The following is a 22,795-nucleotide window of genomic DNA, read 5'->3' as shown; positions in this document are numbered from 1 at the left end:
TGGACTATTGATATATGGAGGGGTCGCTCAAAGACAAAAGTCTCTATCTCGAACCGTTTGGTCTCCATTATTTGATTCGCAAAATTCTAGGAACGAGTTAGGAATTTACAAAGAATAAGCAGGAATTTCGAAGTTGATCTTATTGGATTTATCGAGTTCCAACAATAAAAGGTAACAACCAATAAACTTACCTTGGAGTAGAATCTCCAGTTTGTTGGGTACACCGTGATTGCTGCACCTTGTGTTAGCCACAAGATCCTTGGAGATGATGCTGATGTTGTTGTTAGACAAATCGGCCATACAGAGAATTGGCAATCCGTGAAAATCATTCTTCATCTCCGTGAGCAAATTGTACGAGGCATTTAAGAGCTGAAGTGATGGCAAATAGGTCTACACAAAAGACAGGCAATGAGTATCAATTGATGGGATGTTTTGCGGGTAAATTCCCTGACCAGGGAGGGAGTGAGTGTCTCTCAAATTGCCCAAGTGTAAAATGTGACCAAAAATACAAGAAATATCACAAAGACTCACCTTAAATGTATCATCGAGTGTCTTGAGTTGATTGAATGACATGTCCAGGTGTTCAAGTTCCTCCAGACCAATTAAATCATCTGGAGAAATATTTTGTAGGCGATTGTTGGACAAATTGAGAATTCGCAGTCGATTGAGACCCATCAAATTGCCATCGAGCGACCTCAGTAAATTATACTCAAGACGTAACTCCACAATCAATGAATCTGGCTCCACGAGATTATCCATACGACCAGTCAACTTGTCAATTTGATTGTACGACAAGTCCAAGATTCTTAATTTGTCCAATCCACGGATCTCCTTCAGGGAAAACTCTGTAAGATGATTTACGGTGAAATTGGCCGATCTGAGATTCTTAATTGGAAGTAGGGATCCATTGATTGCCCTGATATGATTGCAGCCCAATTGAAGTTCTTCCAAATTTTCAGCTTCCTGAAATTCATCCTCAGCCAGGTATTCAATGTAATTGTGAGAGACATAGAGTCTCTGAAGTTTTGTTGCTGTCTTGAGAATACCATCGAAAGTCCTCAGTTCATTATTGTACAGATACAGTGAATCCAATGGTAGATTCCTGAAACTCTGTGGCAGAGCTCTAAGTCGATTGAATTGGGCAAGAATGAGATTGGGAGACGCTGGTGGCAGTTCGTCCTCCAATGTGGTCAAATTGTTTGAATTGATGAACAATAACTTCAATTCATTCAAGTGACGCAGTGTCCCATTGAGCGATGAGAGATTATTCCTGCCAATGTGCAGATTGACGATGGTGGGCGGAAAAGCACCCATGTCGATGCGCTTGATCTCATTTGATGCCAACAATAAATGTCGCAGCATCTTCAGGGCCTTGAAATCACCACTTCGGATGTGCTGTATTCGACACCTGGCTATATCCAATGTCCCAATCATTGGCATATGCGTAAATATCTGCGCTGGTATCAATTCCAAATTGTTATCTGACAAACTCAAGAATTCCGTCCGTGACATGTTGTAGAATGTAGACTCCGGAAGATGCCTGGGTGAGAGAGAAAATTGACCGTCATTGGGAATTGTGGAAAATTTCCTCAGCTGATCGACTGAATGGAAAATAAAAGAAACTAACAGTTGAATTAATCTGCATTCACAAGAATAGAGATTAACTCAAAATCTTCTTTTTCTAGTGCATAGAGGAGACAGAGAAAGTGTCGGATGATATTGTTCTGATCGATCTATCATTAAAATTAATATTGTTTATCCTCATAGTTATTTAATTTATAATTTAGAGTTAATTGGTGAATTAGTAGCACAGCAAATCGGTGTTTTAGGTGTACAAAAGAGAACCTATTTTTAACACAGAGTATTTCTGATTAAGCCCATAGGGTAAATGTCCTAATTCAAAACCATTTCCAGACGCTTTAACTTTGGCAGAAGACTCAACACTCAACACATTAAGTTCATATTTTTCCTGAAGAGAATTACATAAATTTGCTCCTTGACTCTTCTAGAATCTTACTATTTAGCAAAAATTCTTTAGATATAATTTGATAACTTCTTAAATACAAGAAAAATACGCGAGCGTAAAATGCTTCTATTGGAAACATATTAATCCAAATGGAGACAAGGGAAAATTTCTAATTTTAGACAAACAGTGTAATTAAAACCGCGATTAAAGGCGTCCAAAATCTTGTTGAGTTGGTCCTGAGTGCAGGATTTGTGCAGGATTTTCGCTTTATTTGGAGCAAAATTAACTAAATAATGAAACTGTGGTATGGAAAATATATAAATATAATAATTTAGTACTGTATTTATCATGAAAATAATGACGTTTCCATTTGGAGTAGCGAAAAATTTCCATTTGGAGCAGGTTTTGAATTAGCTTAATTTACCCTAATGGGGAGTGTAAAATATTCATGTAGAAATTATACACAGGTATATTTATATATATAATATATTTAAATAATTTTGATACGATTTATATTATATGTACTTTGTAAAAGAGTTGCAAAAAACTAACTTTCGTTAAACTGTCCAACCCTCTCCTACAACGCTCAGCAAAAAATCCAATAGGGGAGACCGGTGCAGATTAGCCACGTATAGTATTAGATAGTGGTATCTTATAGTTTTCCGCAAAGGAATATTGAGGAAACCACTCTTTATTCCATATATATATTTCCCTTCCTATTCATTGAAATTTTTATCAGCTTCATATAATCGTTTTTTGTAAAAATACGCAATTAAAAAACTAATTTGGTGGCTAATTCTACCCCGGTCTCCCTATTTAGTTGAATCGATGTAAAACGGATTGGCGCTCTAATGATAATACCGATATAAAATTAACTCTCATTTTAGAAGGAACAAGGAGGGGCCGTAATCCCCCTCTAAGGAATATTTAAAGAATAATTTAAAAAAAAAACACATAAAACTGAAGAAAAATTGAACAATATAAGGTTTAGATCACTACAAGAGCATTTCCATCTAAAGAGAAGCATCTTTACCGCCTTCAGAAAGATCTATTGTTGAATTTTGTAAGCTTTCCAAAATAGCCCAAAATCCAAGAAAACTAAAAATGGATTTATAGTGTTTTGTTTTTAAGAATCATTGAACGAAATCTAAGGTTTTTAGATCGGCGTCTCTCACATGAAAGCTGCAATGTCGTCTGAAAAGACTATTATGGGACCTCTAAGCTTTCCACATCTGCCCCAAAAATAATCAAAAACGGTTTAGCGGGTTTAGCAATAAATTTTTGGCTAATTTCTGAAAGAACATGCAAAAAAGTTTTTATGACCCCATAAAGAGCATTTTTACTCAATTTTTGACTATATTTTCCCTTCTTCTTCTTAAAAAAATATCTTTGGCCTAAGAAATCCGCAAAGTTTATCGATAATGTGTTTAAAATAATAATATTCCTGATTTATGATTAAACAGTTTAGTTTTAGGTAATTAAGTTTGATGAAAGCAAAAGTGGTATGAGAACGAAAATGAAAACAATTTAAAATACTTCTTAGAATAATTCAGTATGTTCTAATATGTGCGTAGATTATGTTAAGTAAATATTTTACAGAATTTTTGTTGAAATATTCTCATCTTTACAAATAATTTGATTTCATAAAAAGTTGACGTGGAAATTGATTTATAAAAAATTTTATGCTGAAATCTTGTAAAAAACTTCCAGAGAAAGTTGCAACGGAAAATTTAAGGTATTTTTGAACTCTTTTCAACAAATGAAAAGAAATCATAAACTTCAGCAAACCGAACCATACTTAAACTAATTAAAATTGACATAAAATTTAATTAAAGTCGATTAAGATCATTTCTTTTCAATATTTTATTTCTCATTCTATCTCTACTAAAATCTTGACTCTTAAAGTAACTCTCACTTTTTTTGTCTTATTTTTTTTTCGAACAAATCGAAAAATATTATATTTATTTGTTTTGATGTTTCTATCTTTCCCTTTTATATTTTATTTACTTGAATACTTTTATTAATTTCTTTGAACGCGAAATATAAATGTTGCGGAATACACGCATATTATTATGCACTAGTCCTCACAAAACAATCTTATACGGGTTTCAGACCTAAGGTTTAACCATGTTGCTTAATTTCTCTAATTTGCTATAAAACAAGATCTTTAGGAAAATTTTTACTTAGGATTAAGCGTTGAGAGAAAATTGTTCGAAAGATTCTCAAGACCGAGTAAAAATGGTCGCTATTAATGGTTTTGGGACCTTCAGAAACTGGGCTAAACCTCAAGTCTGAAAACCTCTTTGGTCATGCTTCATTTGCAAATTTTGTCAGGGGAAAATCATCTCGACTGAAGTGCATTCTTAAATCGAAAATATTTAACATTCTTTCGTCAATCAAGACGAAATTTGACATTGAAAAACAGTAATACACATACATCTAGTTTTAAATTCTTCAAAACCAAGTTTCTTACAATTTTTAGCTCATAAATTTTCCTGTGAACGAAAAGTGTTATGACTGGTGGCCAGAGGTTTCTAGATTTTATGTAAAATTCAGTTTAATTATTCTAAAAAAGACGGTTCTAGAACCGATTCCATGGCTAAGAACCGATTCCTAAACCCGTGAAAAAATCTGGCGGGTACCCGAGTATTCATGAACCGGGTACCCGGTGCTGCAACCACTAATCGAAATCCATCGAGTTAATTCAATCAGTGCTAAATTTCTTTCAAGTCTTCAGCTTTATTCTTAGTGCATAAAATAGACTTTAGATTTAACACCTATAAAGGTAAATTAACGTGTTTGTTATTTTTTAATATATGTAATTATCTAAAATAATGATTGGATATATTTTCCTAAAGACAGAAAAGGATAATACTGACATCTAATTGTAGAGGTACGCAATGACTTAAGAGATTAGACGCCTAAAATTAACGCTTTTCTGGTGAAATTTTTATGATTTTGCTAGTGAATCGATCAGTAGGAAATTTTCAAACTTTTCTACTTTTCAATGAGTAAATGCATGCGGTGATAGTATTTTCTTTTTATTAGCAATGTAAGAAGTTAGCAAATAGTACTTATAAGACCTATGATATGAAAGCTTTTTATATTGAAAAGCACGCAAATAATTTTATAAACAAAAGACAATTTTGGAGAGTTTCTTAAACCAATAAACTATCAAATCTAATTCCACGGACCACGGTAGATGAGACGAAACTTTGTTTTTATCAAGTTTAACGTCTTGTGATTCAGTATCTTAACTATAGCGAGAAAAGTTTTAAATGGTACTTTTTCATTACGAAAGTGAATTCGTTTCTCTGAAGAATTAATTTTGTGAAGATTTTATTTATGAAATTTGCATGAGCAATTGTTTTATACACACATGAAATTTTTCAAGTATAATTGAATATAAAATCGCGAGATTTCACATGACAGTATTTGTAAATAAATTGCCAAGTTGAATTAATTACTTAATTTTCAACCTCTCGGTGATAATCTCAACGCCGTTTTTATTCAATTTCACATTCGGACAGCCATATACAAAAGCTTATCGTGGAAAATTTCACACTCAAAGTTCAAGTTCTTTTTTTTATTTAGGAGAATTCTCCTTCAAGTTATTCTGTTACACTTTTTTTGGGAATTTAGTATAAACAAAAAATAAATTTTGAATTTTACTATAGAAAACAGACATTTTCTTTTTTCTTATGCTCTTCGTCAAAGTGCATTATTTTGAAAATGTTTTACATGATTTACACATGCACATATGTACAAGAATTTTACTTCAAAAAGCTTCATTTTCACGAAAATTCCGCACAATTGTATAGAGGCCTTAAAGACAATATTTTGGATTTGGTCAAGTTTAGATTGATTTAAAAAGCCTTAGGATTCTCAGACAAATCTCAATGCGGCATGAATTAATTCTGAATGTTGCAAGGAAAATACGTTTCACTCTAAATTGCATTTTATTAACTTCTCTAGAAAATCTAATAATGATACGCCACAAATAAATAGATAGATGTAATGTAATAATTTTAACTTTATTCGTCAACAAGTACAAGTTACTAGTGACTTTCACGGATGTTCCGCTACAATAAACAGCTACCCTGGTTCTCAGAAAATCCATGGCTTACACAATTTTCTCAGCACAAGTTTTAATTGTTTTGTTTAAGTTTTAATTTTTAGTTTAAGTTTTAATTCAGTTTTAATTTTTTAAAAGACTGATTTTTAAATTAATATTGAACTGTCAATGTAGTAAGCGATATTAATGGCTTATTCAGTGTAAGAATTTCTTGCCATGGTAATTTTTTGTCAGGTATTTTCGCGGTTTTATGACTTTATGTTATACGGGCTTCAGATCTAGGATTGAGTCATACGGAATATTACTTTTATAACTTCATATCAGGCAAGATTTTTATGTAAATTTTAACTTTAGATTGAGTATTAAAAGCTAATGAATCAGATACTTAAAAACCACTAAAATTGATTTTTCTTTACAGTATCAAGACTTTTGAGAACTGGGTTCAACTTCTAATATGAAACTCTAATTGCAGTCAGCTAGAGCTGACCGTGTATTTCTTCTTTAAATCAATAATTTTACTGCTTGAACTCAATGAGAGGGCAGTTATAAAAGGCAAAAAACAAACGATCAGTAAAAAGTTCTAAATGGGCAGTAAAAAATTAAAAATGAGCAGTAAAATATCTAATTATGATCAGTAAAAACCTTAAATCTTTACAAAAATGGACCTAATTTATATATTTAATATTTAAAATAGTTCCATATAAAGTGTAAAGCCCCTTATTTTCCCTTTGCCAAGATTTGGACGAAAATATCACTGTTTCAAAGTTTTTTGTTACTGATCAATTTTAACTTTTTACTGCTCATTTATTCAATGCCGTTATAAAATAGTCTTTTTTAAACTTTTTACGGTTTTGGAGCTTAAACGGTAAGAGATATAGCAAGAACCGTTTGAAATTTGAAACCTAATAAACGTCAAAATAAATTTGTCCAGGTAGCGTTTTGACCATTGACATAGGGGAAAGCGCGCTACCTTCGGACGATTTATGCTTCACACAAATAATTTTTTTTCATGTGTTATAAATTAATTTGACCCATTATATTATTATATTTTAATAGCTAGTCCAATGCCTCAAATTTTCAGAAAAGAGCTATGGGTAAAATCCATAAGGAACATAGAGAAAGAATTGAATTGTGTGAAGCTTAAGTTGTCCGAATGTAGCGCGCTTTCCCCTAAAGTTTTCATTTGACGTTTTTTCGGTTTCAAACAGTTCTTGCTCACCTCTTCTTAAAAAGGCTTAAAATGAGAATTTCGTTTTTAAATACCTGTAGTGTAGAGACCGTTAAGCCTTTCAAATTTATTTTTAGAAGTCCAAGAACCGGGAACGTTATAAGCAGATTATAAGAATTTTAGTTCTATTAATGTCTTACTAATACGGGCTTCAGACCTGAGGCTTAGCCATATGGCTTAAATCCTCTAATTCCTTAACACGCAAGATTCTTAAGGAAATGATTGTTCCGGATTGGATATATTAAAGGCAAATTATCCATTGGATTTTGAAAAATCAACAAGATTGTTTGTTATTTAGATTTTTCAGACTTTCGGGAACTGGGCTAAACCTTTGGTCTGAAGATGGTCTTAGGGTAAGGTAACTCTTACGTTATTCGAATTACTAGTTTAAAAATAAAGTTTCAATAGATTTCTCATTTGGTTAAATAAATGTTTCCGAGGAACGCTAAGATGGCGAGAGTCGCAGAAAATATCTGCAATTTATATTGATTGATTATGTAATACACTCTTAAAAATCTTGACAACACCAAATCAGTGTGTTTCATTACTTTATCGATCAATACATTTATTAGACAAAAATAAAAACTATTTACTGAAGTCTATATAATTTTGAAAGAGATTTTATGATTTTATCTAATTTATCTCTTTTCTTGTTCAATTGTGTTTATGCGATATATTACAATAAAATAGAATGCAGTTTTTTCTGTTTTCTTGACACATGTGTATGATCAAGAAACCCAAAAACTAAATGGCACAGACATTCACATTTGCCATTCCTTTTCATCTTTTGAGTTTAGTGATGTTTTTAGTCAAAAGAGTCGGACTCTCCTAAAATCTTATCAATGCCCGACAATATTTTGAGGTCTTAATCTCTTCTGGGGTTCCATTTTTGGTGTTTACAGAGATGTTGTATATGGAGGATTTTTAAAAGTGATATTTTGAGATGTTCCAGAAATTGCTGGAGAAATCTCAAAATATCTAAAAAGGTGGCAATACTTTTTACAATGTTTCTTTCATGCATACATTTAGTGTCTGATTAAAATAATCGAATGATTTCTTGATACCATTTTGACGCAGTTTTTGAATCATTCCCTTTTAATCGTCTGGAAGTTTGACTTGATCTCTGTTATCACACAAGACTAATAAACTAATCACAATTTCTTTTTAGTAATATTCAATCAATTTGATAACATGTTAACATTGAATGTTTGTTAAAGGAATTTTGAAAATTTAATTAGGAATTAATATCAAATTCCGGAATAATAAAATCACTGATCTTAAATATTTGATTTTTAATCGTTAAGTGAATCACATTATTAGCAAGTGGCAAAAAATTTCTGGAGAAATGGTAAGAAGATTAGCAAAGAGAGAAATGAGAATCAAACGCGTGTTTCAGTGCAAATGATGGAACGCGTCAATAACTCAATAGAGATCAAATTTTGTCCAATAATCTTGGAAGGCGTCTCACATCCCAACTACGATGACAAAGGTCACAGCAGAGGGTCGTGAGACAATTAATTGAGTCGATCAAGTTCATTCGATTGTGCGTTCATCTTCAATTTCCAATTTGAGCATCCCAAGAAGCAATAATGTCTTATAGAACTAAAATTCTTAAGTTATTCTTATAAGGATCATATATTATGTATAGGATCATATAGGTTGTTTACTTTCACGTTCTATTAGCATCTTGGCTAAAACCTTGAAAAGGACAAAATCGCACTGATATGTTCGAATATTGAAACTGAATTTTTGTGTGATATTTAAAGAATATTTAAAATATCACGCGAAAGCGTTAAGGGAGTTAATTACAATTTAGGAAATCTATGACAGAAATATTAAAGACTTTACAGGTTTGATTTTCCTAACAACACTATGAGATTTTCGATTGTTCCTATTCAATACATTTCAAGATTCGTTATTTAGGCATAATAAAAAAATATGTATGGGTTAAATTTGAAATTTCGAACAACGCGGAATTTCGAAAAAGGTTTTGTCACACTAACAAAATTAGTTTGTCTTGTAGATATGTTTGTCTTCCAAAGAGACTATGAAAAAGTTTTACCAAATTGCTGACCAACTGGATCTTGTTAAAACTTTGTTAAACGAATGTTTTTCCATATAAAGTTTACAGTGCCCTCTCTCTAATCCGGATCGGCGTCATGAAGACGAATTCTCGACGGTTACATATAAAATAATTTTGAGGTTATGTATGCATGTCTTTTCACCAATGAAAATGAATTATCTTGTGGAGTTTTGTTTAATAAATTAAGTATAATAGCATAGAATTCTCTAATTATGTCTTTTTAATCTTTTCTATAACTTTTGTACTAATTCTACAAAAAAATCTTGTATTATATTTTCGAGACGTTGAACAAATTTAAAAAATCCATCCGGATTACGAAGCGGACGTCTGTCATATTATCTCCCAATCATCCGAATTACAAAGCGGGCACCGCGGGCACTGTATTATACAGAAAACCAGGGGCATGACGTTTCCTATGTTTTCCAAATGTTTCTAGCGTGCCGAAAAAACTTTGGAGTTTATTCTGTGTTTTCTGTCATTGTGGAATTAATTAGCAAAAAATACAAATACAAAATAAAAGCCAATTTAATATGGAATGGGCAACCGAAAACCCCAAATTGGCAACCTATGTAGTTTCGGAGATATCTCGTGAAATGTGTACGAAAACAGGGAAAAATTTACACTAAACCTGATCGCCTTTTTCAGAGCTAATGTCACCCCCCTGCAGAAAACAGTTTTATCAAATCTGAAAATACTATTTATTCGATAAAATTTTATTGAAATCTAAACTAGTTAGTATTAGTAGTTATTAAAAGTATTAGTTAGTAAAATTACAAAATTATCAAAGTCCTCACTTTCAAATTAATTTGTCCGAAAATCTGCGTTGTTCGAAATTCCGAATTTTTTAAGTAGCACATTTACGACATTTCTTTTTGAAACTAAAGTGCGTATCATTACCATAAGGTCACTTTGCAGAACTCAAATTTTTTTCTGTATTCGTTTTATTTAAATTTTTTCTGCAAAATACTTTGAATTGAATTAATTGACAATAGATTATTGTAATTTTTTGACACTGCAACGGCTCTCCCATATTTCCATTGAAGAAATGCTGATTTTTATGGTTTTCCAGTGTATCAAAACCATAAGGTCACTTGTCAATAATCACATTTTCTTCTATATATATTTTTTTATTTATTTATTTTCCGTAAAATACTTTGATTGGATTCTATTTATGATAATTTTTTGACAGTGAAACATCTTTCTTAAATTTAAATTGAGAAAATATCAATTTTATACGTTTTTGATCGTAAAACTACGATAATGCCAATAAATTCTTTTGTAATGTTATTATTTGAGATAATTTTTATGAAAATCTTTAAAATTAGTGATTCCAACGTTTCTCTGAAGTATTTCAAGAATGTGATTAGGTATACTATCGATTAAATTTTCGATGAACTTATCTTCAGGCTTGTTGCAGGTATCCAAAATTGCAGATTTTAACTACAAGGCGTAAGTGTATTGGCAAATATCGGCGAAAATATGGCAAACAAGAATCCCCCAAATATTCTCAATTGGATTGAAGTCAGGAGTTCAAGAGGTCAGGTGGTCACGCCAAGATTTTAATATTCTGAGCTCGGATCCAAAATAAAGGTTTTGCGCTCACATGGATTCGAGCATTATCCTTCTGAAATATGAACGTCTTAGGGCCGGTTTACTGAAATAAAAGATAGCAGACCATCTCTGTGATCTTCAATATAATCCTGGCTTTTCGATTTAAAAAAAAACCCAAAATGAATAAGAAATTTAAAGTGGCCGAAATTAGAAGCTGGACGAAATTTGGCACACTTCCCCTAATTATCACGTAATCAGCAATAATTCATAATAAGCTAACTGATATCTAATAGAAATGTGAAACTCTGTTAGGAGAATTAAAAGAAAATTCACAATATTCGAAGGCATGAACGTTCGAAGGGAGAATACTTTCCCCTATGGTTAAAATTTTCTTTAGAGAATCTTGCAAGAAAATAAAAAAAAAACAAAAATGCTTCTTGGGTACTGTAGATAATTTCTGATTATATTATCCAAAATATGAAAAGAACCATGTCTAAATGTTGCGCTTATGGTATGTAATATTATTGATGAAATGCATAAATAAAATGTTTCTTGGGTTGCATTTTAATGGGTTTATTCCTGCATATAATTCCATCTTGCAAAATTACTTGGGATCATTACATTGAAATTTTTGCAATTGATAACAGCCCTTGAGATAGTAAAGATCCTTCCCAAAAAATGTGTTACATCAGAGGGAAAACAATTTTTCGCTATCAGAGTAATAAAAATGTCCAAAAACTTTAATGTTCAAAAAAAGAGAGACTTTTTTTTCCTAAATGTTGCTACTGTTATAGAGGCTACTGGAATATTTTAGTGTTTAGTGAATTAAACTGGGTGTAAATAATAACAGCAATAGAGATGTGATTTATCAGTGAAATAGCCACGAGAGAGATCATGTGGAACTATCAGAGGCGTTAAGAAATTTTGGCGCCATTTCTCTCCCCATTTTCTCTCTCAATACACTGATATCATGCAAGATCACCACTGAAAGGCACCCAGTCGTTGATTTCAATGAGTTGGAAATGTATTTTTTTTATGCCTATATACATTTTCTTTAGACTCTTATTTTCAGTGTCTCTCAACTCCATTGGAATTGCCATTCATGCAACTCTCAAAATGAGATTAGGAGTGAGACATTCGAATGCATCTTCACTGCTGTTTCATCTTCATTCAATTCACTATCAGACGCAATTCCAGCGATTTCCAACTCACAAAGAGTTCACAGAGGAAAAGATGAAGAAAAAATATGTTTTTGTTGAAAAAAAAAACAACAAAAAATATGCTGAGAACGAGAACATTGCATTATCGATTTTGCATGATCTTTTTCGGAAAAAATATGTATCTAGGGAAAAATAACAGAGCAAATGAACTCTGGATTTTCCAAATATAGTTTCTCCACAAAAGTCTTGACTAAAACTCGTGACGCAATTTTTACGCAAAATACGCACAAACAATTTAAATTTCAGCATTAGAAAAATTATATACACCCCGAGAATACTCAAATATTGAAAGATTATTTGTGAAATGCGATAAAAAGTAAATTAAAATGTCGTAAACAAATTTATTTATTTTTATACTGAATGCTCCTTTTTCGTCTCTCATTCATCCATCGCATCACTGTCTCCATTTGAATGTCGCGCCGTTTGGAAAAACTAATATTATGCTGTAATTTGCTTACAACAGTTAAATGATTATGGATTATGGGCATCTTTATCAATCACAATGGGAGCTCTTGTGTGTATTTTACCCTCATCGTATCGTAAACAGACAATCAATGAAGAGGCAATTGATCAACGAGCATGGCAAATTTCATATCCGTCAGCTTCTCTATTAATTTGAGGAGAAACATTATTTAGACCTGCGAATTGACCATTATAAGCTATGAGACACACCAGCTACCTGTACTAATTCAGAGAGTCCACAACTAGGGTTTCATTAAGGGAACAAACATTCAAAGATCGATTTCGAAAACCACAAAAGACATTTTCACTTCTAGTTTCGTTTGTACAGTAGAATCCCGCTATAGGCTATCGCTCTATAGTCTACAATTTATCGACCGTTGATTTCAAAACACTGATTTTAAGTTAGGTTATGTTTTTTAGTACGCGCGACATGCAATGTTGTTATACAGTAGACTCTCGCTCAATCGGCTCTTTTTTCAATCGGGCGACAAATTTTGTTGACAATTCTCACGTTTAATTATGAAGCTAATTCGCTCAAATTCGCTGTAGTTCTTCCTATTTTATCGTAATCCTTTATAATTGAGCGCTTTTTATGGAATTTACAAAGGCTTTGACGCTCAATTCTATCGCTAAACCGAATGACATTTTGCCCCATATTCCCGATTGAGAGAGAGTTTACTGTAATTATTTTAATATTTTTGGCAAAATTTATTGAGTAGTTGTGATAATTGTAATCCATAATGAAGAGAGCGAGGACAAGTACCACAATCACAAAGAAAGTGGAAGCAGTCGAGCAATTTCAATACTAAAAGTCGTTGATAATTTTAAAAAATGACATAGACTATAGTGCGACCCAAGTATCAAATCTGGAACCAAATATGGCCTATAGCGAGGCTCTACTGTATGTTTAATTTTATGTTTGAATTTCGAAGTATCGCGAGTGTCAACATGTATTTGTATTCGGTCCTCATTCATTGTGGGGAAGATTAAGGTAGCGAAGCTCATAATGATCTTGCCGACTAGTTCCATTATAATTACCTCTTAATTAGGGGCCAACTAGACTTATGCCCTAGACACACTTACGACTTAAGCCGAGAGACGGCTTAATGTAATTATAATCAAAATAACGATTTTCCTAAATTCCCATCAGCTTCCCATTAACTGAGTCTTTTCTTGGCTTAAGCCGAGAGACGGATTAGTCAGAAACTAATATAAATGTAATCTAATCATTATTTTGATTATAATTACGTTAAGTCGTCTCTCGGTTTAAGTCGTAAGTGTGTCTAGGGCATTGGGCTGGCCTTCGAGAATAATTAGCCTGTAAAATTTGGCAGTAAAGATTTATCCCAAAATTGTCATGTCATACACTGAGATTTTAAGATACATACTAATATAAATTATATAAATTTTCTTTACCTAATCTTTTATTTTGTCAAATTTTACAAGCTAAATATTCTCGAGAACCAGCCTGAATCTATCTAGGCCCTAAGTTTTTAACTAGCTTCTCAAATTTTTAGTATGAAAATTCTCAGTTTGATTTTTCAAACATTAACAACATTTTGTGTAAATATACAAAGATTACCTTTTAGCCGAGGCACTTTGGAAAATAAAAATCTGGCTGTGAATACACCAATCTTAATTCATACCGCTATTTCATAATCTTTTTCTGCTTTGTAATGCGAATCATTTATTCCTTGTATAAGGGGGTAAGCAATATCTACTCTTAAATCTATGATTACTTAGGAGGTGACCTGCTTATGCAATCGACTGGTGTGGGCTCCAGACTGTCGCGAGCTCTCCACACTATTTCCATGTCCTATCATTTTTACGACTCGAGACGAACTCATGTCCGTACTCACTGAGATCGTATGATCGACTAAACTACAGTAGACTCTCACTCAATCGGCTCTTTTTCAATAGGGCGAAAAATTTTGTTGACAATTTTCACGTTTAATTATGAAGGTAATTTGGTCAAATTCGCTGTAGTTCTTCCTATTTTATCGTGATTCTTTATAATTGAGCGCTTTTTGTGGAATTTACAAAGGATTTGACGCCCAAATCTATCGATAAACCGGATGAAATTTCGCCCCAAATGCCCAATTGAGATAGAGTCTCACAGTAAAAAAATGTGTAAGGTTTTACCGACCATTTTAGTTGTTTAATTTAAAAATGTTTAAGAAAATGCACAATAATTTGGTAATTTATTGTCACGTGATTAAAAATTACCACTATAATAGTTGAAAAATTCTCAACTACGTTGTTTAATTTGAAAATGTGTAAAATTTTAACACTATAATAGTGTGAAATCGGATAAATTAATTATTTACTTGCGATCTGTGCGAAATTTCTCACTATTATAGTCATAAAAAATTTTCAACAGTGTTTTGTAATTTAAAACTGTTGAAAAATACTAAAAGTTACCACTATTATAGTATGATTATAGTTTTTCACATTACTATAGTGTGAAAAAATACACAATTTTATGGTATTTTTTGTCACATGAACAAAAATTAACACTATTATAGTTTGATCATAATTTCTCACACTATTGTAGTGTGAAGCCTTGTGTATTTCAACCAAAGTTGTTGAATTTTTAAGTAAAAGTTGTGTAAAAACTGTTGAATTTCTACTTAAGACATATACTTCAGTCGAGATGATTTTCATTGGGAAAAAGTCATATAGAACATCAAATATTTATACACTGAGAAAAAAAACAGGGGTGCGATTAACTTGTTTTCCTTATAACTTTAACACTTTTTAGGTGAAAAAATATATCAAAATTTTTTTTAATGTTAATTTTACACCTTTTCAAGGGTAAAATTAGCATGAAAAGGGTAACTTTAACCCCCAATACACCAAAAAAGGGTAATATTGACACCGATGTTCCGATCAATACTGCATGGTAAAATAAACATTTCCGGAATGTTATTTTAACTTTTTCGGATTTCTCTCAGTGTATGCATAATAAGTACATCATGAAGATCCGAGCATCAGATGTAATTATTTCGCATTAGGGAGGATCACGAGTACAGGAAAAAAACATTACAAATGTTTAAACGGCAAAAAAAAACTAAAATAAACGAAATGAAATGAAAATTCAACAATTTTTGAGTTTACACACAAAAATTCAACAATTTTTAAATTCAACAACTCCAAAATGAACAACTTGAAATTCAACAACTTTAAGGTCTGAAACCCGTATAAAAGTGTATCAATTAAGAAGTAACAAAAATTTAAAGAAAATACCTTTGGTAACGAAAATTCAAATTCAATTTGAATTTTTCGAACTACATTATTTATAAAATACAATAAATAGTTTCTCAATAGTTTTATAAGGAATTACCCAAGACGGAAATATGTGGAATTTTATTGATACTATTTTTCTTAAAATAATGTAAGACTTCCATTTTTAACAATGAAGGTACTTCTAAATTCGAAAAGGAGTAGGAAACCGTATGAGACTCGTTGTGGAATTAATAAGAAGTTGAAGTAACTTTTTTTTAGGATTGTGAATGAGATCTTCATTTTTTCCTTTTGGAAAACTATGGCTGGTATTCAGGCTATAGACTTTGGTAATCAAATTTTATAAAATAATTTACTTACACTAAGTAAGATTTTTATCCTAAACACTATCCTAATTTTTAGTTTTTGTATTTTTTAATTTTATTAATTGAGTTTTTTTCCAAAAATCGTAGACAAACACTAAGAATCCCCAATATCAAGAAAATCCTCTATCATTGACACAGTTATTCAATGGCATTTCAGTGCAAAAGGATCATCTTGTTCTGAAGACGGAAACTGTCTTCAAGGATAGTCCCTTGTTCTAATTAAACATCTCAAGTTGTCAGAGTAGTCTCCGCATTCGCAAGACTTTTGAGAGAAGTCCAAGTTGTGAAAAAAGGCACGTAAAAGACGTGTTAAATCATCCGGAAGCATCAATTTTTGTACCACATTCACCACCCACACTCTCCATTGTGTCTCCACAGTGTCTTCTCAAGTGTTAAAGAGACATTACACAAAACGAGAAAAGAATCAGAGACTTTTATTGTTTGGATCTCTATTTAACATTGCGCACAGGCCATGTACACGAAAATTCAAACAAATTAACATTAACTACGTGGTACTAATTTGAATTTTATTCCTCACAATTATTCAACTTATTCTCTAATGCGAAAATTATTTTCTGGGTACTGGCATCTATTAACCACGTGGAAACTTTTGCAGTTTATTTAAGAAGTAAATATCATAAATTATATACGTTGTCAGAAGACAGTCTAAATGGTTCAATTTGCTGAAGAAATAAAGCGATATCATATTGTTTCTTTTTTTTGTTGCAAAAACAAGAAATGCAAGAAATAATATCGCAAGTAGGTGAGTGAATAGAACTCTTATTAAATCAATAGATCACATTAGATGAGATTTTTAACAGTCTCATTTACTACGCACAAAATTTTATGTCCTCCGATCGCGCTTAAACTTTGCCAAAATGTGTTTAGCTACTTCCTGATAATTAAATAATACTGTTTTTTTCTCAATTGTATTATTTTTTAATTGAAAGTACATAAGATAGGATTTACAGTAGGAATCATAAGTTTGTTACGGTGTACGAATCATTAAAGACAGAAGCCAGGATAAGATTGAATTGAATTTTATGTATTAACATATTCTTATGATTGAATTATGATTGAATTTTACTTTTTATTAATATCTTCTTACGAGTTTATGAGTCTTTTCAAGGATTCTTTTGATAAAAAAGTGATTTTTCTAGAAAAGAGTTTTAAAATAAAAGAAAATAAAGTAGGGGGAAGTGGGGTACCTTGGGATTTTTCACCTGTTTATAAATAAAATTGAGCCTTATTGTGATATAATTTAGCTGCACAAACAGATTGAGAAGCTAAATTACATTATGATATGGTTCAGTTTCACTTAAAAATAAGAGAAAAATCCCAATTTCAAAGGTGCCCCATTTACAAAGGTGGACCACTTTCCCCTATGAAGAATTATATCTTGGATTTCAGACAAAAAGTGTCCAGCAAGCGTGATTACCGTAAATCGGACTTTCTGAAGAGGCAAGTTATCATAAAGAGATTCCGTAGGGTAAAGTGGTACAAGTTGGACAATGGTACAATTTGGACAGCGCTTTTTGTCTTGATAAATTTAGTACTTCATTTTTATTTGTATATTTTTAATGCATTAGGTTTATAATTTGGTTCCTTGTGCTTCAAAACAAATTTTGTACTATATTTATCAAGAAAAAAGCCATGTCCAACTTGTACCGGCGAATTGTCCAACTTATAACACTAATTCCAAATTATACATTTTACCCTATTGGCGTATCAGTAGCAAAATTTACCAAGTTCTATAGAAAATCACGGCCCTCAATCAACAAAGTGATTAAGGTCCATGGTGAGAAAGCAAGAGCTTAGCCAAAAAAGAAAGCTTCTGATAGTCCAAGATCAACAACCTGGAGAAATGCATACTATCAATCTGTCTTGTTCGGAGGGCAAACAGGCCCCTTTTGTTTGCAATATTCTACGAAGACTGCATGCAAGAATGAGAAAATCGCCAGAAATTTTCCCTTTCCAATTAGAGCAATATACAGAAAAGGCTTCAATTCTATTTGGATCACGTTTTCAAAAGCCCAGAATTCTGGACAGATGAATCGATGATTCGAAAGAAATATTTGCATGGTCGAGGGTTCATGTACCGTCGACAGAAAGAAATGTTATCTTATATAAGTGTACAAATTCGACTGTTAACTCTTTCGCGTCATTAGGGTCATATATGACCCGGGGAAAAAACAATTTTTTTGACTATTTACATTAATTGAAATCTATCTGTTCGTGCACGACATCATAATAGAAGGATGTAAGATTCTTGGCTAATTTTCTCAAGACTCCAGATATTCAGGAAAAGAAAATATTTGAGATGAAAAATCACGAATTTCGAACTTTGTGAAATGACTTTTCTTTTTCAAAATTTTTTATATTAATTTATTTTTTTCAGCAAAAAGTTCTTTAGAAACACAAAGTAGAATATCCAAAGATTGTATATTGCATATTTTGATATAATAAACTACTCTCAATTTTCCAGAAAAGCGTGTAGAATTTTCCGGGTCATATATGACCCTATTGTCCCCAAGGGTAACAATGTTTTCGTCCCAAACGTATAGCGAAATGTAGTTGGGACATTGTTTTTCTTTGTGAAATGCAGGTGGGACATCTTGCTTCTGGACATTTCATCTTATATCTGATGAATTATAACATATTTTGCAATATTTTAGAGTATTTTGCAAGCGTCTCATATTCTGCAATTGTATTGTGTGTGAATAAATATGTGGATAAGTTTATTTTTGCCAAATACCACCCAAAATATTGTGATAGTGACTGTTCAAGGGATTACCAGGAAGATTCCTTGAACACCAGGAGTACAGTGTTCATCAAGACAATCCAGTTTGCCATGGTTTTGGCCAAATTAATAACTTCAAGCAAAAAAAAACTCTTAAAAAGCCCGTGATATAGATTTTGAAAATGGTATGTACTCTTCATCATAAAGATCATAAAGCATTAGGAAAAACTCAATTTTACATGAATTCATCTGCTGAATAAAAGTGTGACGCGAAAGAGTTAAAGGATTATGGCAAGAAGGTTAAGAAATAGACTCCCTCTGGATACGTTAGGGGGTGTAATCCTTAGGTTCTTGACAGACCTAAGGATTAGTCGAGAGACGGCTTAACGTAATTATTTTAGAAATAATTGTTAAACTACATTTCCATCATTTTCGACTAAGTCGTCTCTTGGCTTAAGTCACAAATGTGTCTAGGCCTAGGGCATTGATTACAGAACAGAAAAACACAAAATTCTTTGCCAAAGCTTTCGACGCTTCAATGCGTCTTCCTCAATGGTCAAATCTGTGATTTGTCTCTGAAATTTTGTCCACACTGTGTATCCACTACTCCAAATGAGGATTTACAGGGAAATTTAGGAATTCATCGCGGGTACTCCTTCTTGCACAATGGTCTAAGGCCAACTCTGAGTTCAAAATTTCAGAGACAAATCACAGATTTGACCACTGAGGAAGACGCTCTGAAGCGTCGAAAGGTTTGACAAAAAAATTTGTGTTTTTGCTATCTTGAAAGGAATACACCCCCTGACGCATCCGGAGGAAGTCTATTTCCTTAATCTTCTTATGCTATTTGTCGTCAGTAATCTACCAAGATTATAGCAAGTTGTCATGGTGCGGGACTGTTTGACGGTTAATTTGATGTGAAGATTGCTCTTGGAAGTGATAATACGAAAAGGAAATCGTCTGACTGATCCCGATTTTATCATACAGCAAGACAACGCACCAATTCACAAGGTCAAAATCTTCATAAAATACTAAAATACCTTTAGAATGGAGGCATTAATATTATCAAGGCCACCCTAAAGCCTAGACTTCTCGCCTATTGAAAATTTTTGGTCGTTGTTAAAAACCAAAATCGCCGCTCAGAAACCCCATTGTTTGCAAAATTTTAAGGAGATTATCCTTGATTGAGACTCCCTCTTTTAACACAAGCTAAGTGTATCAAGCTTTGGCTTTTCCATGCCCGAATGAATTGCTGATTTATATCGCAAGAACGGTGGAAATATAAAATATTGCCGTAGACCGTAACAAACTTTTGATAAATGAAATGTTGTATTTTTTTAAAAATTAATTTTATTAGTAATGAAAAATTAAAATAATCTTTTTTCTAACCTAATATACCTATAGAATGTAATGTATAGAATGAAGGGGAATCAGTGGCGCAATAGGCAAGACCGTTGGCTCTTGGGCGGATCGATTCCCTGGCTCGACTTACTGTTGTGAGTTCGAGTCCCGCCCGGTGCAAAGATCTGAATGTCTAATTTAGACAATTTTCATATGTTAATAACGTAATATAATGCACCGCCTACGCCCAACAATTCCGGGAGCATAGAAGAAGCATCCACAATACGGGGAAGGCGCTCCTGGGCGAGTCTACAAACGGACTAGCAGGTTCTTCTAACACGGGATATGGACATTCTAAAAATGATTACCTTTGTAATGAATATATCTCGATACGATTAATAATAATAATAATAGAATGTAATGGAATTAAAAGCTTAACTTTTAAAAATATTTACAGTAATTTAATACCGCCATTATACCTAGAATTGAGCACCGTAACAAACTTATGATTCCGACTGTATATGGAATATTGACCGTTTCAAAGAAATTTTTGCATTTTATGTGTTTTAATAAGGGTGGCTTATAATAAAAATTATGATAGTCAGACTTTCTTAATAAAAATTTAATATAATTTTCTAGAATTAAAAAAAAAACAAGATTGTGAACAATCCCTGCTGCTATACACATATTCCACTGAATTTCCCTCAATTAATCTAAAGTAGTAAAATGTAAACTAAGTTGTTGACATTCTAAACTGATTCTTCGAATTTGCCTTTGCAAATTTCAATTGTTTGCAGAATTATCTATCAATTAATTTGTTTACACACCGAAAAAAAAATTATATGACAAAGTCTATAAAATTATTAATTGTTTCCTATTCTGGATTGCATGGAAAACTTCCAATTTGATTAACTTATGGGGCGCGTACAAATAAATTTGAAAAGAGAGAAAATTGGACTTTTGCACTTACGTGAGATTGTCAAAGTTGAGTCGTAGATTTTTAACATGCATATTCATCTCCCAGAATGCCCTTGCCTCCAAGTCCTAGAAGAGAGGGAATGATTTTCCGGAAGGTTTTTTTTTAGTATAATTTTCGTGGAAGAACTTTAAATGGCGGTATGATGAAGTTTACCTCTAGTTGCGAGTGCGTAATCTTCAGCCAAATTGCTGCATCCATCTGAAAGCGATCCTGGAGAGCATCGACGACCTGGGTGAACGTCTCCATTCGCTCACAGGTCACCACAATGGTATTGGGAAAAGTTTCATGGGGTGCACACGTGCAAGGTGATATTTCCCGCCGGACAGCACAATGCAGAGATGCTCCAGCTGTTATGCCGAAGATCGTATAGAGCAATGTGGCCATCGTGAATAGAAATCACGAAGGACACTCTTGAACAAAAAAAATATCACTTGATAGATCACTGGAAAATCTCTTTCTCTCTCTTTCACAGATCACTATTAACACTGATATTCTATTTTCTTTTGTTGGATTCACTTGAAAGAAAAAAATCCTCCCAATTCTTCCTTAGATATCGCAAGAAAATCCCAGTTTTCGGCGCACTTTTTCTCCACTTTCCCAGAGGATCACTTGCACCTGTTCTCACAGATAGGACTCCCCACTAGGATAAGAACTGATATATCTTTCTCTAAAAATTCTAGTCACCAGAGAGATGCTGCTTCTAGAACGTCCACAGCATTGCATGTCCACGAGATGACTGAGAAGTCGTGCGATATTCAAATCCCATTGGACTTCCCATCCATATTCCCCCAAACACTCGAGCTCTGACACCGTATCTCTCTCCAGTCTCCCATATCACTTCTGCCCGAGAGACAGAGAGAAAGACAGAGAGAGAGACAGTGAAATTTACGCAACCAGCTACACACATGACCAGGAAAGCACCACTTGAAAACCTCCCCAGAGTGCAGAGAAAAACATCTTCAAGAGTTTTTCCCATTTTACTCCCATCTTCAGGATTTCCTCCATGGCTATCGAACATCCATCCTGAAAATGGAAATGATCTAAATGCCACATGAGTTTTATTAATAATGCCTTAATCACACATCAAATGAGTCACATGCTTTTTTTGCACCTCCTGGCGTGTGGGATTCTCTTGATGTTTAGATAGAGACCAGGTGACTCTCTCTCACCCACAATTTCTATCCCAATTTCAGAGGAATAAAAAATTTCAAATGATCTGTCACCAGAAGAAAGTCCCCGAAAATACACCCATTTCATTGAATTTCTTCAAATGATGAATTTGGAAAAATAATATATAATTGTTATGGTTCCATTCCATACTATTCTAGCCAAGAATAAAGAAGACGCAGATATTTAATCATATTCCCGATAATCGTAAAAAAATTGTATCTTAAAATAAGTCACTTTAATAAACCCAAAGCTAAAGCATAAGAAAAGAAATTGAAAAAATATGACAAAACTAGGATAAAATGTATAAAATACTAGGGTAAGTGTGCCAAATTCCGGCCAGCTTGCAATTTCGGCCACCTTTTTTGTTCCTCG

At 32.8% G+C, this 22,795-nt stretch overlaps 1 protein-coding gene across 1 annotated transcript in view; it reads right to left on the bottom strand.

Moving 5' to 3' along the window:
- LOC129800364 (protein artichoke) overlaps nt 1-22,068 on the bottom strand; it is a 30,425-nt gene extending 8,357 nt beyond the window's left edge. Inside the window, exons 1-4 of the mRNA XM_055844698.1 lie at nt 21,407-22,068; nt 21,245-21,318; nt 532-1,540; nt 192-390 (exon numbers count right to left, since the gene is read on the bottom strand). Coding sequence (XP_055700673.1) covers nt 192-390; nt 532-1,540; nt 21,245-21,318; nt 21,407-21,637 — 1,513 coding nt within the window. The 5' untranslated portion in view covers nt 21,638-22,068. The remainder of the gene's footprint in view (nt 1-191; nt 391-531; nt 1,541-21,244; nt 21,319-21,406) is intronic.
- Nucleotides 22,069-22,795: the final 727 nt, after the last annotated feature.

The sequence above is a fragment of the Phlebotomus papatasi genome, chromosome 2 (genome assembly GCF_024763615.1).
Source record: "Phlebotomus papatasi isolate M1 chromosome 2, Ppap_2.1, whole genome shotgun sequence".
NCBI lineage: Eukaryota > Metazoa > Arthropoda > Insecta > Diptera > Psychodidae > Phlebotomus > Phlebotomus papatasi.
Note: the sequence above shows the minus strand (reverse complement) of the source record. Positions and strands in the feature narration are given on the sequence as shown.